At 41.5% G+C, this 19,975-nt stretch overlaps 2 protein-coding genes across 5 annotated transcripts in view; one reads left to right on the top strand and one right to left on the bottom strand.

Annotated features, from left to right (window-relative positions):
- Positions 1-11,080, top strand: part of MYH7B (myosin heavy chain 7B) — a 77,428-nt gene extending 66,348 nt beyond the window's left edge. For both annotated transcript variants that reach the window (XM_033962997.1, XM_033962996.1), the window contains exons 35-43: positions 912-1,027; positions 2,408-2,600; positions 3,601-3,804; positions 4,068-4,193; positions 6,508-6,678; positions 7,251-7,355; positions 9,606-9,701; positions 10,134-10,268; positions 10,944-11,080. In XM_033962997.1, the coding sequence (XP_033818888.1) occupies positions 912-1,027; positions 2,408-2,600; positions 3,601-3,804; positions 4,068-4,193; positions 6,508-6,678; positions 7,251-7,355; positions 9,606-9,701; positions 10,134-10,268; positions 10,944-10,955 (1,158 nt within the window). In that variant the 3' untranslated portion in view covers positions 10,956-11,080. The remainder of the gene's footprint in view (positions 1-911; positions 1,028-2,407; positions 2,601-3,600; positions 3,805-4,067; positions 4,194-6,507; positions 6,679-7,250; positions 7,356-9,605; positions 9,702-10,133; positions 10,269-10,943) is intronic.
- A 4,454-nt stretch (positions 11,081-15,534) lies between these two features.
- Positions 15,535-19,943, bottom strand: ROMO1 (reactive oxygen species modulator 1). 3 transcript variants are annotated; one of them, XM_033963830.1, is made up of 3 exons: positions 19,789-19,943; positions 16,027-16,157; positions 15,535-15,728 (listed from the first exon to the last, which is right to left on the bottom strand). In XM_033963830.1, exons 2-3 carry the CDS (start codon positions 16,155-16,157, stop codon positions 15,620-15,622), a joined length of 240 nt encoding a protein of 79 aa, XP_033819721.1. In that variant the 5' UTR covers positions 19,789-19,943; the 3' UTR covers positions 15,535-15,619. The 3 variants fall into 3 exon arrangements, with proteins under 3 accessions (XP_033819721.1, XP_033819722.1, XP_033819724.1); XM_033963831.1 differs by having other exon boundaries at positions 19,759-19,827; XM_033963833.1 differs by lacking the exon at positions 19,789-19,943 and adding an exon at positions 19,538-19,719.
- Between the last annotated feature and the right edge of the window lie 32 nt (positions 19,944-19,975).

Below are 19,975 nucleotides of genomic sequence, written 5' to 3'. Positions count from 1 at the left end.
TATGATGAGATTCTCTAGGTTTGTGATAAAACTGGTCCGGTTTGCTGCTGGGAAATCCACATATAAATGGCCTGATCGCTATAAAAAGGTTGCTTATATGTGGATTTCCCAGCGGCAAACCTAGAGAATCTCATCATATACCCCTGAAGGCGGCTTTCTTTCCCGTTGGGTCCAAATTGGCCTAGATTTACACATGTACTGGTTTGTTTAATAAAGCACAGTTGTTCTAAAGGCCGATGGGTCCACTCCCTTCTCCACTTGCTTTTGTTTTCTGTTTGATTATAGGTGGGGTTGCATTTTCCTTTTTGTTGTGGCAGATAAAGGCAATAACATAGAAATATGCCTAAAACCTGTTACTGCAAAGGCTGCCTGTCTTGCATAGAATTCCTATTGGCGCCATGGCCTACACTAAAAAAGCATGCTACGATTTTTTTAAAGGAGGGTTGGGGGTAAAAGCAGTTATAAAAGATCATAGGGGTCCTTTTATTAGCATTTAGCATGTGTTAAATCAGCTCGCGTGCCTTAATAAAAGGATCCCATAATTTGCCAAAGACAATAAGGCCTATTTTAATTTAAAAAAAAAAAAAAAAAGGCATTCCTTCAGGAGGTTATCACTTTTCTGAGAGCATGAAATGTTCACCTTACATCAATGAAGATTCCTCACCGGGGACAAAGATTAGGTCTATGAAAAAAGGTCTTACAGGCATTACCTAGCTATCGTTTCTCGATGAATATCTTAGCACTGGATCTACAGTTCTGAATCTAAACCTTTCTTTATTTTTGGAATGAAGGAAAGGAGCTAAAAAAGACACATATTAAACCCAAAATTTCTAGGTTTATACCCTGAACTCATACTAAATCTTTTCTAAACTTAGAAGATATCAAATCTGCGTTTGATCTTTCTTTTCAAGGGAGCTCTGGAACATGAAGAAAGCAAAACCTTAAGGATCCAGCTCGAGCTGTCTCAGGTTAAAGCCGACATTGAGCGGAAACTGGCTGAGAAAGATGAGGAAATTGAAAATCTCAGGTACAGCAAATATTTCCTCTGTAATTTCTCCTGGACAAGCAGAAATCGGAGACCTGAGAAAACATTAGAATAGCTTAATGGTTAGAACAGCAGGTTCAAATCCCACCGTAATTGGAGTGCACCAGAGATGGGTTTAAATCTAAAAGCCTCCCCCACAGAACTCCACCTATGTAATGCACACTGGAATGTGGATTTCCACACATCCCTAAGCTAAATATTCTTCCTTTTTTAAAGATATCTAAGAATTAAAGGAAGCTGCTAATGTTCTGAACATTTCAGTTTGTGAAATAAAACCATTTCTAAGGGATTTGAACCTTATCGTCTAACCACATAGAATCAATCCAATTTGATTTCCTGAACACAATATATAAGGGAGAATTTTACCTAAGAAATGCAATGCTGGGTAGCCAATCCACGTTACCAGTCCCCAGCAGAGCCTAACGATAATTAATCCCACCCATGAAACAACAATCTAGCTAGAGAGGTTGAAATAGAGAGATTTGACATGACAGAGTGAGAGAAGGGATTCGAGCCACAAAGTTTCATAGGATAATATGAAGGGGAGCCTTGCCATCCAGGCCAACTTCATACAGCCTATTGAGAAAAAGAAGTCTATCAGCTTTGAATTGCTGGGGCGAGGTTAGATTGTAAGTAGAGAATGACACAAAGGAACTCAATTTCCCTGTTCTGCCCCTGCAAATTTTGCCACTGTCCCTGTCCCATTACTGTAAGCTCTGCCTTAACTACACAAGCCTCGAATACTTATGATTTTAAAGTGTTTGAGGTTTGCACAGATGAGAATGGAGCTTCTAGGAATGGGGCAGGGGCAGGGCCAGGAAAAGAACTTGCCAGGATGGGACGGGGAAATTAGTTCCCGCGGGAATGGGGAAAAATTTGTCCCTGTATCATTCTCTAGTTGTAAGCTCTACGGAGCAGGGACTGCCTCTTGAATGCTTAATGCACAGGGCTGCGTACATCCAGTAGTGCTATAGAAATGATAAGTGGTAGTAGAGGATTGTAATCTAAGGTGCTGCGGTGGAATGTTCCAGTGCTGAGCTTACACTGAACAGTTTTAGCCTGTGTTCACCACAATCAATATTCAAAATCTCTATTTATTCATGAGTCAGGCAGGGGATGCAAATTTCAGCCAAGTTAAAATTGTCTTCATCACTTATAATTAACACTAAATATTTTGGACAGACTCGTGAAGTTATTTGTCATGAATAGAAAGGTTTCCTTAATAGTGAAGTAACAATATCTAGTAAAGATGTTAACTGAGTGCCTGATATACTGTTTTTCTGAAGTACAATTAAAACGGTTAACTGTTCAAAAGCACGCTTCTGTCCTCAACATATAAAACCATATTTCTGTCAATGACAGGCGTAACCACCAGAGGGCGATGGAATCCATGCAGGCCACTCTGGATGCAGAAGCTAAAGCAAGAAATGAAGCCATCAGGCTGAAGAAAAAGATGGAGGGAGACCTGAATGAAATGGAGATCCAGCTGAGCCATGCCAACAGGCAAGCAGCAGAGTCTCAGAAACTTGTACGCCTTCTACAGTCCCAGATTAAGGTATGAGACCTGAATTCTTGTGGTCATACCTTTGTGAGGTCAATTTCTCCTTCCCCTTCACTCCATGCTAGGTCGCACTAGAGTCAACAGAATCCTACACCAAATGTAACTTCTCTGCAATTTGTAACCTAGCTGAAAAATAACTTCACCGTAAATGTAGCGTCGCTGAAAATGTAAATGTTGCTATGCCCAAAAAAAATGTAACTTCACTGTAAATGTACAGTCTCTTCATCTGTTAACCGCATAGAACTTCCATGGTAATGCAATATACAAAAATAAAGTTATTATTATTATTATTTTACTATATTAAAATCTGTACCCCCCCTAGACCCGCTCCGAGGCCTGCCCAGTTCAACCCATCCCCGCCCCTTTATGCCCCAGTCCCGCCCCTAATCCTGCCCCTCCCCTCCCCCCCCCCCCCACCCCCCCCGGCTGCCTGCTCTCGTCGGGCAGGAGGAAATCCACGCATGCACTGATTTCCTCCTGCCCAACGCAATTTAGAGGAGGCTTTTCAAAGACCGGACAAAATGCCTGGTTTTGAAAAGCTGTCTGGACCCCCGTCCTTGAAAATCCGGACGTCTGGTAACCCCACCTACACCCTATCTCTGAGAGCAGTCAACAAGGGTCACCACAAAGTGAGACCCTTCGTGATGACTTTTCCTCTCAAATCTTGTCCAAACCTCTTTTAAACCCAGCAATGCCTTGACCATGTTTTCAAGCAACAAATTCCTGGCCATCAAATGAAAAACTATTTTTGTCAAATTGTTAGGATTACCATATGGCTCCAGATAAAGGAGGTCGGATTGAGACATCCACTGAAACAATGCAAGTAAAACCCAGATGTCTCAGTCTGTCCTCCTTACTTCCATTGCTTTCAATGCAAATAAAACTCGGATGTCTCAATCCATCCTCCTTTATCTGGAGCCATATGGTAACCCTACAAATTATTTTCACTGGTTTTTACATGGTCTCTGACTGTTCACTTGAACTTTGTTCACAGGATCTCCAGATTGAGTTGGATGACACCGTGCGCCATAACGATGATTTGAAAGAGCAAGCTGCTGCCTTTGAGAGACGCAACAACTTACTGTTGGCAGAGGTAGAGGAGCTGCGAGCTGCACTAGAGCAGGCCGAAAGGGGCAGAAAACTGGCAGAGCAGGAACTGCTGGAGGCTACAGAGAGAGTAAACTTACTACATTCTCAGGTATGTCACACTTCCTTTAACTCAGAGCAGGGTCATTCACTGACTTGGGGCATTAGGTTCCTATGTCCCACCACCTCGCTCATCTCATTCCAGCCAAAGGCGTTAACCAGTTAATTCACACACAAGCGTATAAGAAACTCCCTATTTATTAAGTCAAACAACAGTACACCAATAGAGGAGAATTTGTTTGAAGCAGGAAAGAGCTGCTGCATAGTTTGCCCATAAAAAACAGTAGTAAAGTGTGTACTGTCACTGCCTTCCAGAACACAGGACTCATCAACCAGAAGAAGAAGCTGGATGCAGATATTGCACAGCTGAGTTCAGAGGTGGAGGAGGCCGTGCAAGAGTGCCGCAACGCTGAGGAAAAAGCCAAGAAAGCCATCACTGATGTAAGGCGGGAACGAAGCTTATAAAGGGTTAAATATACTGTGTATTTGAGTATTTTCCTTCCCCGGGAGACTCAATGTATCTGGGAGTCAGTATGGTAGGAGTGAAGTAGAAGCTCCCAGGCATTATTGGAAAAACATTACACACTGTTTAAGGATAAGTTGGTGCCATTTTTTTTCAGGATATACTGACCCAGACTTACTTTTCCTAGAGAAAATGGAATGAGCTTAAGAAGTACCGCCATATAGGATCAGACCAAAGGCCCTTCAAATCCAGCATCCCGTCTCAAACAATGGCCAAGCCAAGCTATTTAGAAGAATCCAGCAGATCCTAATGGGAAAAGCCATTCCCTGTTGCTCATTCACATAACTAAGAAGCAGTCTACCTGGATAATTGATACCAGGCCCATTCTCTAGAAACTTGTCCGAATCTTTTTCTAAACTCAGCTATGCTATTCTATTCTATTCTACCAATCCTGACATTGGCAAATTCCACAGATAAATGTAGATACTGTAGAAAGAAAAATACTTTCTCACATTTGTTTAAAATGGTGTGGTAGTCATCTTAGGCCACTTTTAAAGATATTACATAGAAATAAAACATAACTTGTTTATTGGACTAGCTATGCATTTTTTTTTATTAGCTATTAATTTAATGGAGTGTTTCCTAGCCTTAGTAGGGGTAAATAACTATTTACCCCTTTCTACCACAGCTCTGCTGCAGTAACATTTCGGCTCTAGGTACAGTCCAAAGAGAAGTAATCAATATACAGATATGAATTATTGGTAGCCAAGTAACAAGTATCGTCCCATGTAAGGTTCTCCAAATATTCTCCACTCCCAACTTCTTAAATGTTCTTCTAGCCATCTTTCTCTATTCACTCACACCTGATGAATCCATCCAGGTTGTTAATGTGATATTGAAATCTTCCCGTATTATGAAATGGCCTTCGCCTACGTCCAAGATCTTCCTTTCTAATTCCTCATAAATGTTTTTCTGATTTCATATCTCCAGATCTTTCTGTCCTCCAAAGTTGTTTGGATGCAATGTCCAACTGGGTCAGAGATCGTTATCTGCAGCTAAATGTCTCCAAAATATATTTTATATATATATATATATATGTATGTATGTATATATCATATCTTTCTAAGTGGATTATAAATTTACCTATTGTTACAGAAAACATTAACATCTTTAAACACATAATACAATTATACATCTATTATCACCTCTTCATCAGAATTGAATTTAACTACACCAAGTTTCTCCAACTATAAACCTTTCTCTTCGATTCTACCAGCACTTAAACCCAACATCCATTACGCCAATCCAGACCCAAACCCAACCGACTCTCAGAGTAATAGACACATGGCACCACTCTTCTTCTTCTTACCCTGGGAACCAAGTACTCTGCTAACACTGGATAATGACTGAAACAGACTCTACCTACCTCATGACTTGCTTCTTCTAACTACACTAGCTCTCTTGTCGTATGTGCTCCTCTCCTTATGTTCCTTTTAATGTACCTCCCGCCACACTTTAGAGTTGTATCAATCTTCCTTAATCACACAATACATCTTCTAGTATATTAGGATTTTATATACCGCCTATCAAGGTTATCTAAGCGGTTTTACAATCAGGTACTCAAGCATTTTCCCTCTCTGTCCCGGTGGGCTCACAATCTATCTAACCTGGGGCTATGGAGGACTGAGTGACTTGCCCAGGGTCACAAGGAGCAGCACGGGGTTTGAACCCACAACCCCAGGGTGCTGAGGCTGTAGCTTCAGCCACTGCACCACACACTCCTCCACACTCTTTCTCTATCATTTCAATTCCCAACGATCTTAGCCTATGCTTCTCTTTGCTGTAATGTATACCTAGGCTGTAAAATATTCCTTAAGATTCCTTTTTACAGCTCCTTCAGTTCTCCTTATTCCATTTTGTAAGTCGCCTTGAATATAAGTAGGTAAAGCGTGACCCATAAATCCCAGATTAGATCATATACTATCCAAAATTAACCCACTCCTCCCCTCCTTTACAAAAGCATGCCAGCCCCGGCGGTAACAGCTCTAATGCTCATAGAATTCCTAAGAGCGTCCGAGCCTTTACCGCCACTGCTGACTCTAAAAACCATGCTACGCTTTTGTAAAAGGAGGCGTAAGATCAGAAGAAAAGAGTCCCAGTAAAAATCTCAGTCTCCCATCTGTAAGTTCAGGCTTGGTATAATCTCTTCCCAAGAAAGTTGTGCAGAGCAGTTCTCCCCTCAACTGAGCACTGCTGGAGTCGTGTTGCATTACCTACCTCTTGCGTTTGCAGGCTGCAATGATGGCGGAAGAGCTGAAGAAAGAGCAGGACACCAGCGCGCACCTGGAGAGGATGAAGAAAAACATGGAGCAAACTATCAAGGATCTACAGATGCGTCTGGATGAGGCCGAGCAGATTGCTCTCAAAGGAGGCAAAAAGCAGATTCAGAAACTGGAAGCCAAGGTGTGTACAACTCTGCTATCCTCCCTCTCCCCTGTTCTGTTCATTATTAGTCTCCGCTGCCTGACAGATTCTCCATTTTCTACTCCTCCTACCTTAAATATCTCTTCTGTCCTCTGCCACCAGCTCCAGCAGCTTTTTAGACATTTGGTAAAAAAAAATTTGCATTGAAGAAATAGATTATTCTGCTGCCCACCTCACCTTCTGCCATCCTGCAGTCTATACTTCTCGTCTCTCAACTTTTTCTGCCCTCCTATCTGCTCTTTTTCACTCTTTGCAGGGATAGGTTTGCATGTTGCCATACATTTCCCCCAATGCTGGGAGTAGGGCCAGGGTGGGTCATCAGAGCTACAAATATGATTTTATTTGGAAATCCAGGCCTGCTGCTCCCTGATTGTTTAACCCACATACTTTATACCTGAACAAAATGCAAAAGACAAAGGTCTGGCTGTCAAAGAGTTTCCCTTTCAAAATCTGTTTGGAGGGCTGTGGGTCTGAAAGCTAAATAGAGCCGATGAAAATTGCTCCCTTACTGGGCATCCTCATTAGCCAACCTCATTTCTTGATAACTGTAGGTGCGAGAGCTGGAAGGAGAACTTGAAGTGGAACAGAAGAAAAACGCAGAGACTCTGAAAGGAGTTCGGAAGTACGAGAGACGGCTAAAGGAGCTCACATATCAGGTATAAAAGGGAAAACAATTCCATTCAGAACCCAGACCCTCTCAGCAAAGATCCCGGTGCAACTGCATGTTTTCCAAGGGTCTAAGTTGCTTCTATAGACATACGGATGCACTGGAGTAAAGCACGGCTTTCTTATGCTGCACAAGTCCAACCCGTCAGTATCACAAGGCTAATCTCTATTCATAACAATCTTCCAATCTTGTTAAGCAAAACTGTAAGGTTTCCAAGTTTATTATATTTTGATATACCGCTTATTAAAGCCTAAGCAGTTTCCATCCAAATTTTTACAAAATTAGGGAAAACTTACAAGGATTATTAAAGCTCATTAATTGACAGACTGGACACAAAAAGGAAAAAAACGATAAGAGGATACATCATATTAAAATAAGCTCATAGAGAATATAACAATTGATTTTGTAACTTTTTTCGGATCTTCAGATAGCAGCTAGAGTATATTACTGAAAAATACAGCTCAACTCATTGATCCAAAGTAATTGTTTCTATTAATTGTTATAATTATCCTCTTCTTTTATCAAATATTTCAATTTTCCAAATTAGTAACACCTTTTCTGCATGTGGTTCTCCCGACATGAATTCATGTCTTCATCAGAGTCGAAGTGCTATGTTGCCTAAGTACATCAACGCATCATTCACTTCATTCTGTTCCTATGCTGCAGCACTGGCAGCCACAAAATGATCCTCCCCCCCACCCCCAAGTCCCATGCAATCATTCTATCAGCACCCCAAATGCTTTGATTGCTCAGCCAGACCCTCTCTCCCTGCTCCATGCAACTGGGAAGCACTACAGAAGACAGGAGGGAAGATATCCAATGGATGCCCAATCCCCAAGCAATGTAGAGTCAAAATGGAAAACTTCTTGAGAAAAAGATACTCTAAGTCAGAAAATTAACTTAGAGATACCAGGCTGGAAACATTTATTGGCTGATGGAGAATATTATTAATGTTTAGGGAAATATATACCCTGCCGGTCTAGAAGAGACTCCTCCTCATGGCAGAATTTACCATCAACAATAAAACCATAGTAAAAGAGTAGATGATGGCAGATAAAGGCCCATATAGTCCATCCAGTCTGCCCAACAAGATAAATTCATAAAGTACGATGTGATACTACATAGCACACTTGATTTGTCCTTGCTAGTTTCTGGGCCCCACTGCTGAAGTTGCCATTAAAGCTAACTCCGGCCCATCCCAATCTGTCTTGCCATATAGAGAATACAGACCGTAGAAATCTTTGCTTCTCATTTACTAGGGTTGCCCTCTAATCACCGCTAAGTTAATAAAAAGACATCATAAGTAAAACACATCAGGAACAACAAACATGAAAACATATTAATCATCCCTCAGCCTTTAAAATCTGAGCCAACTCCTCTAGTTCCCAATGTAGAGCCACCATAGACCGTAGGCTTCATGAAACAATGTCTTAAATTGTTTCCAAAAGGTAAAAATTCACCATCCACTGTTAACTCTTGGAATAGTTTGCTCCACTTTACTGGACCAGTTACCGAGAAAGCTCAAGCTCATGTACCTCAGAATAAGAAGAAATTGCTACGAACCAGGAATCAGCTGAATGAGGTGCTCAAGCAGGAACAGACATTTGCACCTTATTCTTTAGACAGACTCATATTAGCTCATGAAGAATTGGAACATATAAGTTAATACCTTACATTTCAAACAGTTAGCAAGAGGCACAATAGGACCATGGTAGTAACCAGGCACTCTGCTGCATTCTGCATCATTTTGAACTACTTGAAGTCTGAAAAATACCGCATTGCAGTAATCCACTCTTGACCACCCCAGGGCCTGGCGTTCTACACACCATAAATCTTCTTTCACTAGGATACCAGTTGAGTTTTCCAAGGGGACAGTCCACCACTCATGAAAACTGGCAACCTTACTCTCCCACCTGATTGCTTCCCACTAGCAGAACTAGAGCAATGCTTTCAACCTGCATTTCATTACTCTGCTGGCTTCAAACGACATCTGAACGCATGCAGCTTTGTAATCTTGGATGATCCACTGGCCCTTCATGTTCAGACATCAGATTGAAGGCAACAGAATGAAACGCACAAGGGTGAAAAGTGCCAGTGGGAAACAAGTTGGGGAGAAGGGTGAGAGTAAGGTAAGGACTGCAAAATTTAGGATGGTGGGCCACAGAGATCGAACAAACTTGAAAGTGCCACAAAATAAAAAGGTTAAGAGCCATTAGTAACTGTAGATTTCATTCCCTAGAATGAGGAAGACAGGAAAAACCTGGCTCGTATGCAGGACCTGATCGACAAACTCCAGACAAAGGTGAAGAGTTACAAACGTCAGTCTGAGGAGGCGGTAAGTGCAAAGCACCATTCAGATAAGAGTGTATGGATTATGTCAGTGTAGGTCACATTTATACATACCACTTTGAGGCTGCATGGACTGGACCAGTATATGAGTAATTCATGAAGATGCCGGGATCTTCAGAAACCTCTATGGAACATCATATTGTTCAAGAAGGTTGAACTCCCAAACTCCACTTACAGTGGACTTTGCTACCTTATTTGTACCTCATCAGGCTCCAGCTGTGCATCAATAAAACTCAAGTTATACTTAGCAATTCCACAATAACCTGTTGCCCTGCTATAATATCTCCACAAGAGAATATGAAAGTTGGTCAAGCCTGTAGGTGCTCAGTAGTAAGGGAGGTTGGACTTGAGCTTTGCGTGGTTTTTGTTTTTTTTTTCCTGAGAAATTTGATATCCTCCTCCTCATTGCTCTCCGCAGGAAACACAAGCCAGCTCCAACCTGATGAAGTACCGTAAAGTACAGCATGAACTGGATGATGCTGAGGAGCGTGCGGACATAGCCGAAACACAAGTGAACAAGCTCCGTTCTCGCACCAGAGAAGCTGTAATTAAGGTGAGACTAAATCTGCAATACCTAGACATAAATAGCGCGGAGCAAGCTCCAGATCACACCAAGGTAGTTTTTGAAACCTCAGTAATGCAAAGTGATCTCCAGGTTAGAGAGCTGGAATCAGATCAGTTCCAAATCACGTTCAAACAGAGCAAATGCCAGATCGTAGTACAGGTTCAAGATCCTTTATTCAAAATCCTTGGAACAGGCATATATTTTTTTCAGTTTTCGTAATGATAAGTCAGCCCTCCCACCTTTTCTGCTTCTCACTGCCACCCTGAGTGGAATCTACAGCTCTCTGACCTGGAGAAAAGTACTCAACTGCTTTGGGGAAATGGACTACTTGTATTCCTGGTTTGTGTCAAATTTCAGTTTTCAGATAAAGGATTCTGTACCTGTACTACAGACAAAACCCCTCATGTTTGAAGTTTATTTTTTATGTTCATTTTCTCTCTCCTCTTTTTAAACTTTTAATTGCAAACTGCTTTGACCATTGTTTAGCAGATGGTATATAAAGACTTCATAAACCTAAAAATTTGTTTTTAATTGGATATTTTCATGTGACTTTGTAACCCACCAAGACTAGCATTTTCTCCCTAGACTGACGGGCTATAATTCTGTTTTGAAAGAGAAATACATGTACACAACTCTTATCTTCTCTCTTTTTGTCTCCAACAGCATGAAGAGTGAAGAAACAGTGCTTCCTTCCCTCTGCTCCTGATCAGCCCTGGTTTCAAGTTTATGTACCACTATCGGTGACAGCTGCAACAGCTGTCACCGTAGCTGCATTGTGTGAATAAAAAGCAACAGCCAAATCCCTGCCTCCTGTCTTTTCATGATATAAATATGAAGCTCATTCTGCTTTAATGTCTTGGGTGTCCGTTAGGTCATACTGTCTGCTATCACTGAACCTGCCTGTGGTTTCACTATGACCGACAGACGTCTATGAAAGTCTCCATGAAAATAAGCTTATTAAATCAATAGTCTCCACAAAAAAACCCAGGAAAACTCAATCCCACATGAGGCACAGCAGAACAAAAACCAAGCGGGGAAGAGACAGTGTACAACAACTATTGGGCAATTATAATTTATTGAAAATAATCATAAAAAATATATCACACACATAAAACATGTAAGACACCAAGCCTTAAATAGAGTCCTTTCATTCATATCGTTGGACCCAACACGGTCCGTGTTTCGGCTTCCACTAGAAAGCCTTCCTCAGGGGTAGACTGAAGTATAGACTGGTGATCCAGTAGATGGTGCTGATAAGGTTTAGGTGAATGAATGGCTCAGATAATCTTTTCCGTGCAGCGCTTGGATTTAATTTTTTAGTGCAGTATCGCAAGCCTGAGCCATTCATTCACAGCGTTATGAAATTGTTTGAACACATTTAAGGATCTGAAAATTGCACTAAGCATCCTGACAGTTCGCTTCTAAAAGGGATCAGACTTGTTTAGATTCTGTAGTGGGAATGCTTATTGAGTAAAGTTTGAAGATAGTGCTGGGGAATTGAGTGTTGGTATATTCCAGCATAACTCTGAAACGCATGGAGAGATTTCAACCAAACTTGGTATACATATCACTTGCTATCTGGGAAAAAATACTGTGGGGTGGGAAGGGGGTGACCTGTACCAATGCCTCCAAGGAAACGTAAGGCAATCGGCCAAGTGCAACCATAGGCTAAAACAATGAAACAACTTGGTATACATGACTTACTATCTGGGGAAAAATACTGTGGGGTGGGAAGGGGGTGACACGATTCCTTTTCCTGTTGAATAGAAGATTGGGATAAATAAATATCTGGGCAATGCCGGATAATCAGCTAGTATTTTATATATGTGATATATTTTTATGATTATTTTCAATAAATTATAATTGCCCAAAGGTTGATGAGCCCGATCCCTTCCCCACTTTTTTGTTCTCATTAAATCAATAGTCCTAGAAAACAAAGTGGCAACCAAGTCGCAAAAGCCAAACAGGCAGACACTTTGTGGTTTACTTTCATATCTGGTCAGTGACAGGTTAGGCTCGCCTTGCTTTGAGTCTCTGCACATAGAAATATTGAGTTCTGATTATCTAATGAAAGCAAGACTAAAACATTAGACCCAGAAAATTCATATTTAAGTTAAAAAAAATCTCACTTATTCTTTGAGTTATTCCAACTTATGAATTGGTATTTATACCTTTCAGCTATCCATTTTGGGATGATATTCAAAGCACTTTAACCAGACAGGCCTGGATAATTATATTAAGAACATAAGATTTGCCACTGATGGGTCAGACCTGTGGTCCACTGTGCCCAGCACTCCGCTCACATAGCGGCCCCCAGGTCAAAGACCAGTGCTCTAAATGAGTCCAGCCTCACCTGCGTACGTTCCAGTTGAACAGGAACTTGTCCAACTTTGTCTTGAATCCCTGGAGGGTGTTTTCCCCTATAACAGCCTCCGGAAGAGCGTTCCAGTTTTCTACCACTCTCTGGGTGAAGAACTTCCTTACGTTTGTACGGAATCTATCCCCTTTCAACTTTAGAGAGTGCCAGTATTTATGGATTGCTACTTTTCCCCATAAGGCGTTCTATGCGATTTACATGAAAAAAAACTGCTCACACCCAGGAGATTACAGGATTGTTACATTCAGTGCTTTCTTAGGGATTACCATCTTTACATGGGGGTCGTTGTAGCACAAGATGTGGGAACGGAGATGAGTCTTGCTTCCTGTCTTAAATTGGTCTTTTCCTTCTGTTAATAATTTTAGCCCAGATTCTCTAAATGGCGACGATTTTTTAAGCATCGGTAGCCGCCCAAGCTCAGTAAAAAAAATGGTTTAAACCTTTTTAACTATGTTTAAGGTGCCTACTGGCGCCTAAACAATCAGCGCCAGAATTGTGCCTCTGTAGACGCTTTAGGCCACCTAACGCCGGAAGTATACGGAGGCATGATTTACAGGAAAGGTAGGCCTGGAAAACTCTGGTCTGTATTTCTGGCACCTACCTTTGCCAGAGGTGCGATTCTGTACCTGGCGCCATCAACGATGCCGGTTAGAGAATCCAGGCCTTCGTGAATAGATGGGTTTTTATGGTAGAGTATGTAAGGGGGGGAGGTTCTTACTTGGTTTATGAGAGTACCACCATTTTGCTGCTTGGTATGTTAAGGTTGTTCTGTGTATTGTGTAGCATTTAATACCCTTGGGGCTGGGGAATATTCTCTCCAACTGCTTAAAATGTGGGTAGTCGAGGGACGAAGTTGGAACATATACAGCCAAGTGCTAATATTCAGCACTTAACCAGATAAGGACAAACTGGACCGCATAAAACACAGTCCTATCTTTGGCCGTTTCGCTTACCCAGTTGGATAAGTACCAGGCAAATATGGCCCTGCACTGAATATTGGGATATAAAAAAAAAATCACTCACTACCACGAGCTGAATATTTACTCTTTAGTAGCCAAATGTTGCTGCAAAGAGGCAATTCCATAATTGAAAACCTCCATTTAAGCGCCCCAAAGAACATAAGAATAGCCTTACTGGATCAAACCAATGGTCCATCCAAGTCACAAGTACCTGGCAAAAACCCCAATAGTAGCAGCATTCCTTGCTACCGTCCCATGTCTGTCACAATAGCAGACTATGGACTTTTCCTCCAGGAACTTGTCCAAACCTTTTTTAAAAACAGCTACATTAACTGCTCTTACCACATCCCCTAGAACTGTGTTCCAGAGCTTAACTATTCTTTGAGTGAAAAAAATATTCCTCCTATAGGTTTTCAAAAGTATTACTCTGTAACTTCATCGTGTATCCTAATCTTTGAAAATCTTGATGTAGTAAAAAAAAAAAAAAAAATTGATCCACCTGAAGGCACAATCGACAAAGGCATTGAGTGCCCAGATTCCATTATAAAATAATGACTTAAAAATAGTGTAAAAATCAAAGGGTGAAGCAAACCTTAGTCACCCCTTAGTGCCCTGGAGTACTCATGAATTTTACCCCGATCCTCAGCGACACCACTTGGAGCTCAAAACAATCTCATTGCTCCAAGCTTTACGTGTCAAATCGTCACTGGATCGTTTATATTGTATTATTTATATTTTTCGAATTTTTCTTAACTTTTGTATATTCTATATGTGTAAAACTTCAATATTCACATTTTGAAATAGTTTTAAGCATATCACTTAGCTTAGTCATGTGGTCTTTGGCAGGGGATTAACACCGACATGTTTCGCTATACAAGCTTTATCAAGAATAACCCCTATTAAAGAACAAAAGTTAAAATTAATAATGTTCAAAAGAATAGCTGTTAAAGTCACCAATCTTAATGGAACCAAAACAACTAAAAATTCCTTACCTAAGCTAAGTGATATGCTTAAAACTATTTCAAAATGTGACTATTGAAGTTTTACACATATAGAATATACAAAAGTTAAGAAAAATTCAAAAAATATAAATAACACAATATAAACGATCCAGTGACGATTTGACAAGTAAAGCTTGGAGCAATGAGATTGTTTTGAGCTCCAAGTGGTGTCGCTGAGGATCGGGGTAAAATTCATGAGTACTCCAGGGCACTAAGGGGTGACTAAGGTTTGCTTCACCCTTTGATTTGGTCTATATTGACTGTATACCCTTGGTGAAAAGTTAATCTAGTGCCACTATATAGTGTCCGGCATTCCTTACAGTTAAACATCCAAAGTTACACCAGCCATAGAGCTGCGGCTGTGGCAATCAAACAGAGAAATATATAAACTCACTATTCTATATCTTACAGACCCGCAGTTATACCAGCCATATAGAACTGATGTTACTGCAGTTGTGTAAATGAGCCGCTGATGTGCATAACTCACACTAATCTGTACCGACACGTAGGCACCCACAGCTGGCTTTGATCCTGGCAAAGTGGGTTCGATTCCCACTACTGCTCCTTGTGACCTTGGGCAAGCCCCAGGCACAACTTAGACTGTGAGCCCAGTAGGGACAGAGAAAGTGCCTGCATATAATGTGTACAACATTGTGTACATTCAGTAGTAGTAGAATCTCAGGAAAAAACAGCTGTCTTCCAAGCTCAAGGCTGGCTGGTGCCAGATAGCTATTGAGAATCATACATTGGCTGAAATTTACCAACATTCAACAGGAATTAATCCCCAAATGTCAGGTTTCTTTCTTTTCTAGTTAGAAACAATTAAAAAAAAAAAAAAAGATCACTAGAAGTTTCTACTGTTGTCGAGTAGAGATACTGTATCACCCTACAAAATTTAACATCTGGACGGGAAAAAGCACATTTTCAAAATGTTTTTTTATTATTTGTGATAGGCAAGATATAACAAGAACATCTGATTTTCTTCTTAGAAGAGTTGCTATCTTAGCATCTGATTCCCATTCCGATCGCCATGAAGGTTCCAAACGTGCCTCCACTCTGCATCATGGTTTTCCCAACGCCACCCATCAGCTCTCGCCCTCTCATGCCGATCCTGAGAGAGGGAAAAATGCAACACTGTCACATACATGGCAACATAGTAGATGATGGCAGATAAAGACATAAATGGTCCCTCCAGTCTGCCCAACCTTACCCACTCTTTATATTACTGATTTAATTTAAATTTTCCTTCTTCTTAGCTAATGATGGGCCAGAACCCAACGCTCTACTGAAGTCTCCATCAAAGCTCACTCCAGCCCATCTTCAACCAAATGGTCATATATGGACATAGACCATGCAAGTCTGTCCAGTACTGGTGCTCTGTAAGCTTTCTCCACTTGCTTCAAACATACCTTAGGCAAGAAAATGTGCCAAAAAGTGCTCCTGCTGCCATTCCTACTGCAAAGCCCATCATGAATCCCATTTTCACCCTGTCAAAACAGCTGGGCTGAGATTGTCCATAGGGTCCAACAGCCACAGGCATCTGAAAAAAGTAATGCAAAATATTCTATATTTATCTGAATTTGATATAGTGCCCATCGAGTCCATCAGAGCGATTTATGTAATATCCAAAAACCAGATACATAGTGGGAAGACAAAAATATAAAGATGAGTGACTGAATTTGCATCATCCAAATAGTATGAGAAACAAAAAAGATCAAAAGCATTCTCTGCAAATTGCCTCAAGCCTCACTCTACACTGAAAGTTTTTGAATTTCATAAAAGTATGCTCTAATCTTAAGTAACCTGGTAGAAAATGTCAAAGGGCAGGTGCTGTTACACTAAAAGTCATATATCAAGTGTCAAACTGAATGAAACGGATTAAATAAACATTGGGTAAATAAACATTTTTTTACTCATTTTTCAACACACTCAAATAGGCAAAATCAGTGATGTAGTAAAAGGGGGGGGCAGTCTGCCCCAGATGCTGGCAACCTCTCACCCTCCACACCACACTCACACCCTCCCTTCCCCCTCTTTAAATTTTCACCAGCACAACTTCTCTGCCCAGCTGCTCGCACTGGCCTGGCTCCCCTCTGAAATCACTTCTGGGGCAAGGAAGTGATGTCAGAGCACGCGCTGGTGAAGATTTAAAGAGGCGGGGGTGGGGGGGGACGGAGAGGGGAGGGCACCCCCTACCCTCGCTATACCACTGGGTAAAATACTGCAAAACACTTTTAATGTGTTGTGTGGTAGCCGTTTAGCATTGTTTTATATTAGGATATTTTAACAGTGTTAATCTGTCAAAACTTAAATTAGAAGCCTTGCATATCCTGAACTGCAATTTGGGCAGCTAACACATTCTTGTCTAAGTGGTCTATAAGTCTAAAATCATTACCTGATCACATAGTTTTAAATCTTCTTTAAATTTTTACACTGCTGAATCAGATACACCTGATAAATGGAAAAGTTGGACTTCACTGATTTCAGGTATATAGACTGATTTGTTAGTAAGATATTTTATTCGTTTGATGCAGTGCCTTATTCAGCAGGTTGGCTAAGACCAAGTGGTCTACATGTCAAAATTAAAATATAAAGGCCTCTATTAGCCATTTGTGAAACTGATGCCAACTTTATCTAGAAAACTCATGAACAAGTTAAACATACAGCACAAATAGTCCCAAACCAGAGAAATTTACAATTCTTAAAACACCAATCAAAGGATCCAAGATGGCTGCCGCTGTCTGATGCTGGAAGGACGCCTGAGAGTGTTTTCCTTACCTCTTTGGAAATGCCGAAAAGAAGGGGCAAGAGTGTTGGTGGTGCCTCCCAGCGCTCAGGACCCACGGTTCCTACAATTGAAGACATCTTCAGACGCCTTCAAAACGAGCAAGTCGGTTCGGGGAATCGCCCGATGGAAGCATCGGCAGAGAGGAGTGCTTCGACGACATCCCATGGGCTAGACGTGACTCTGAGCCCCGACGTTAGGACGCCTCCCCTCCAGCCGTTGCCGCTGGGAGCTAGCTCACCGCGAGAGGAGAGCACGTCAGACGAGAGTGTGTTCTCCCCTCGAGAGGCCAGCACGTCGGAGGGCTTGCAGCAGGAGACAACTCAGAGGGACTCGCTCCCTTTGGAGAAACCAGCGACTGGGACAACTCGTGCTATGGAGGAACAGGGCACTGAAGAGGTAGACCAGACATCTGAACTATCTTTGCCTACACTAACAATTCCTTTTGTTCCAGTTAAACCCCCAGAAGTCACTTTAGACTCGCTCTGGGAGTTAGTTGTGGCTTTGGGTAATTCTCTGACTCCTCAAATTAAAAACTTAGATAAAGAACTTAAAGACCAGAAAGAAGTTATTAAGAATTTGAAAGAAGACATAGAAATATTGAAATCTGATACCCAAGAAGATAAGAAGGACATAAAAATGATAAAAAGTAATCATGACTTATTGGTAAAAGATAACTTGATAATGAGGAGAAAATTGGAAGCACTTGAAAACAATTCCCGGATTAATAATTTGCGTTTAATTAATTTTCCAAAGGTCTCTTCAATTTCCCCAAGAGACATGATAAAGCGTTACTTTCTGGAAATATTAAAAATTCCTGAGAATTCATTACCTCCATTGATAAGAGTATATTATTTACCTATAAAGACTCAGGATGCTCAGAAGAAAGACGTAATTGGAAAATCCCAGGAAAGTTCTATGGATGTATCTGCTTTATTAGAGCAGTCGGACAGAGAAGTGGCTATTCCAGCCACTCTCCTACTGACTGTAGTTCTGGCTCCAGATAAAGACTGGATCCTTAAACTTTTCTTTAAAAATAGAACCACAGACTTCCTGGGTTTTCATATTCAAATTTTTCCGGATGTCTCTAAGGAGACTCAAAAGAGAAGAAGGGAATTTCTAATGTTGAAACCTGGTGTGACCCAGATTGGGGGTTTATTTTTCCTTAGATATCCTTGTAAATGTGTAGTAAGGTATCATACTTTGAAATATGTGTTCTTTGAACCAGCTCATTTGACAGCCTTCCTCTCCACGAAGCGCCTTGGGAATGAAGGAAAATCAGCGTCCAAGGAATAATTAGCTCCTTTTCAGTATCAGATAATGTGATTTCCTTTAGTTGTTATTTTGTATCCTTAAATCACTCCGTTTCTTAAGTCTTGGATCCTAATTTTGAGGACTAGTGTGCGATTAAGTTGAGAGTTATTTCTTCTTTTTTGGATAGAAAGTATTTTTAATGTTGTGTTTAATATTATGTTTTCTTAATTGCACTTTCTGTACAAGATGATATGCTTGTTAAATAATGCAAAAATTTCTAAAATAAATAATAATAAAAAAAAAACAACAAAACACCAATCAACATCCTGGATTTACCCAGACATGTCCTATTTTTAAAGGACTGTCCAGATGGATTTAGAAAACCCGGCACTTTTGGATGGTCTCAGCTCTGCCAGAGCTCGAGGCCGCATCTGAAGGGCCTCTTGAGCATGTGTGGAAGACGCAATGATGTCACATGCATGCGCGTGACATCACTGCGTCACACCTGTACATGCTCGGAGGCCTTCCAGTTCCGGGAAAGAGATGAGGTTGTGTTGGGGCAGAACGGCGCAGGGCCATAAAACTATGGCAATCCCAATCCTGGCTCACTGATCTATGAGCCGGAGATATTTGAAAAATAACATCTTAATAAAAAAAAGGGGAGTGTCACTCAATATACAAGCAGGTACCCTCTGAATTCATCCCCTGCCTTTACCTAAAAATAAAATAAAATGGAAGGCTGACCAAATCAATTGCTCTACTGGAAGAGAGTCAGAGAAGATGAACTTGTGTCTCACATCAGACAGCGAAACCTAGAAAGTGCTGCGTATTTGAATTTTCAGGGTTGAAAGAGCAGAGGGAGACTTTGGGGCCAACCTTACCCTGATGCATTATGGGATCTGCCTCCTGGAACGGCTGAGTCTGTCCTAGCCTAGTGTTGCCAGATAGCTTCAGGTTTCAAAAAAGCTTGCATTTGGCCCCCCGAAAGCCTTCAGGCTGCCCCCGGGGACCTGCAGCCCTTTGACCGCCACAAAAGGGCTTCCCCGTCGCGAGCAGAGCCGAGCCAAGCGCCAGACACGAGCACCATCGCCCCGTCACAAACCTCTGCGCGACGCAAGCCGCCATGTCTCACCTTTCCACCGCTCCTCTCAGCGCAGCTCACGCCTCTGTCGCCCGCTCATTGCGTCACTGCACGTCGCACTTCCGGGCGCTGAGGTTGCCCCGCTCGCCTCTGTCGACCGCTCAATGCGTCACTGCACGTCCGGGTGCTGAGGTTGCCCCGCTCGTCTCTGTCGCCCGCTCATTACGTCACTATACGT

The sequence above is a fragment of the Geotrypetes seraphini genome, chromosome 11 (genome assembly GCF_902459505.1).
Source record: "Geotrypetes seraphini chromosome 11, aGeoSer1.1, whole genome shotgun sequence".
Classification (NCBI taxonomy): domain Eukaryota; kingdom Metazoa; phylum Chordata; class Amphibia; order Gymnophiona; family Dermophiidae; genus Geotrypetes; species Geotrypetes seraphini.
This window is presented reverse-complemented; position numbering and strand designations above follow the sequence as displayed.

What these genes read in the sequence shown, in the direction of transcription:
- ROMO1 (XM_033963830.1), bottom strand. Translation starts at nt 16,157, where the DNA reads ATGCCTGTGGCTGTTGGACCCTATGGACAATCTCAGCCCAGCTGTTTT. An exon ending in GGCACATTTTCTTGCCTAAG is followed by an intron (nt 15,729 to 16,026) that starts GTATGTTTGAAG and finishes TCCCTCTCTCAG; the next exon opens with GATCGGCATGAGAGGGCGAG.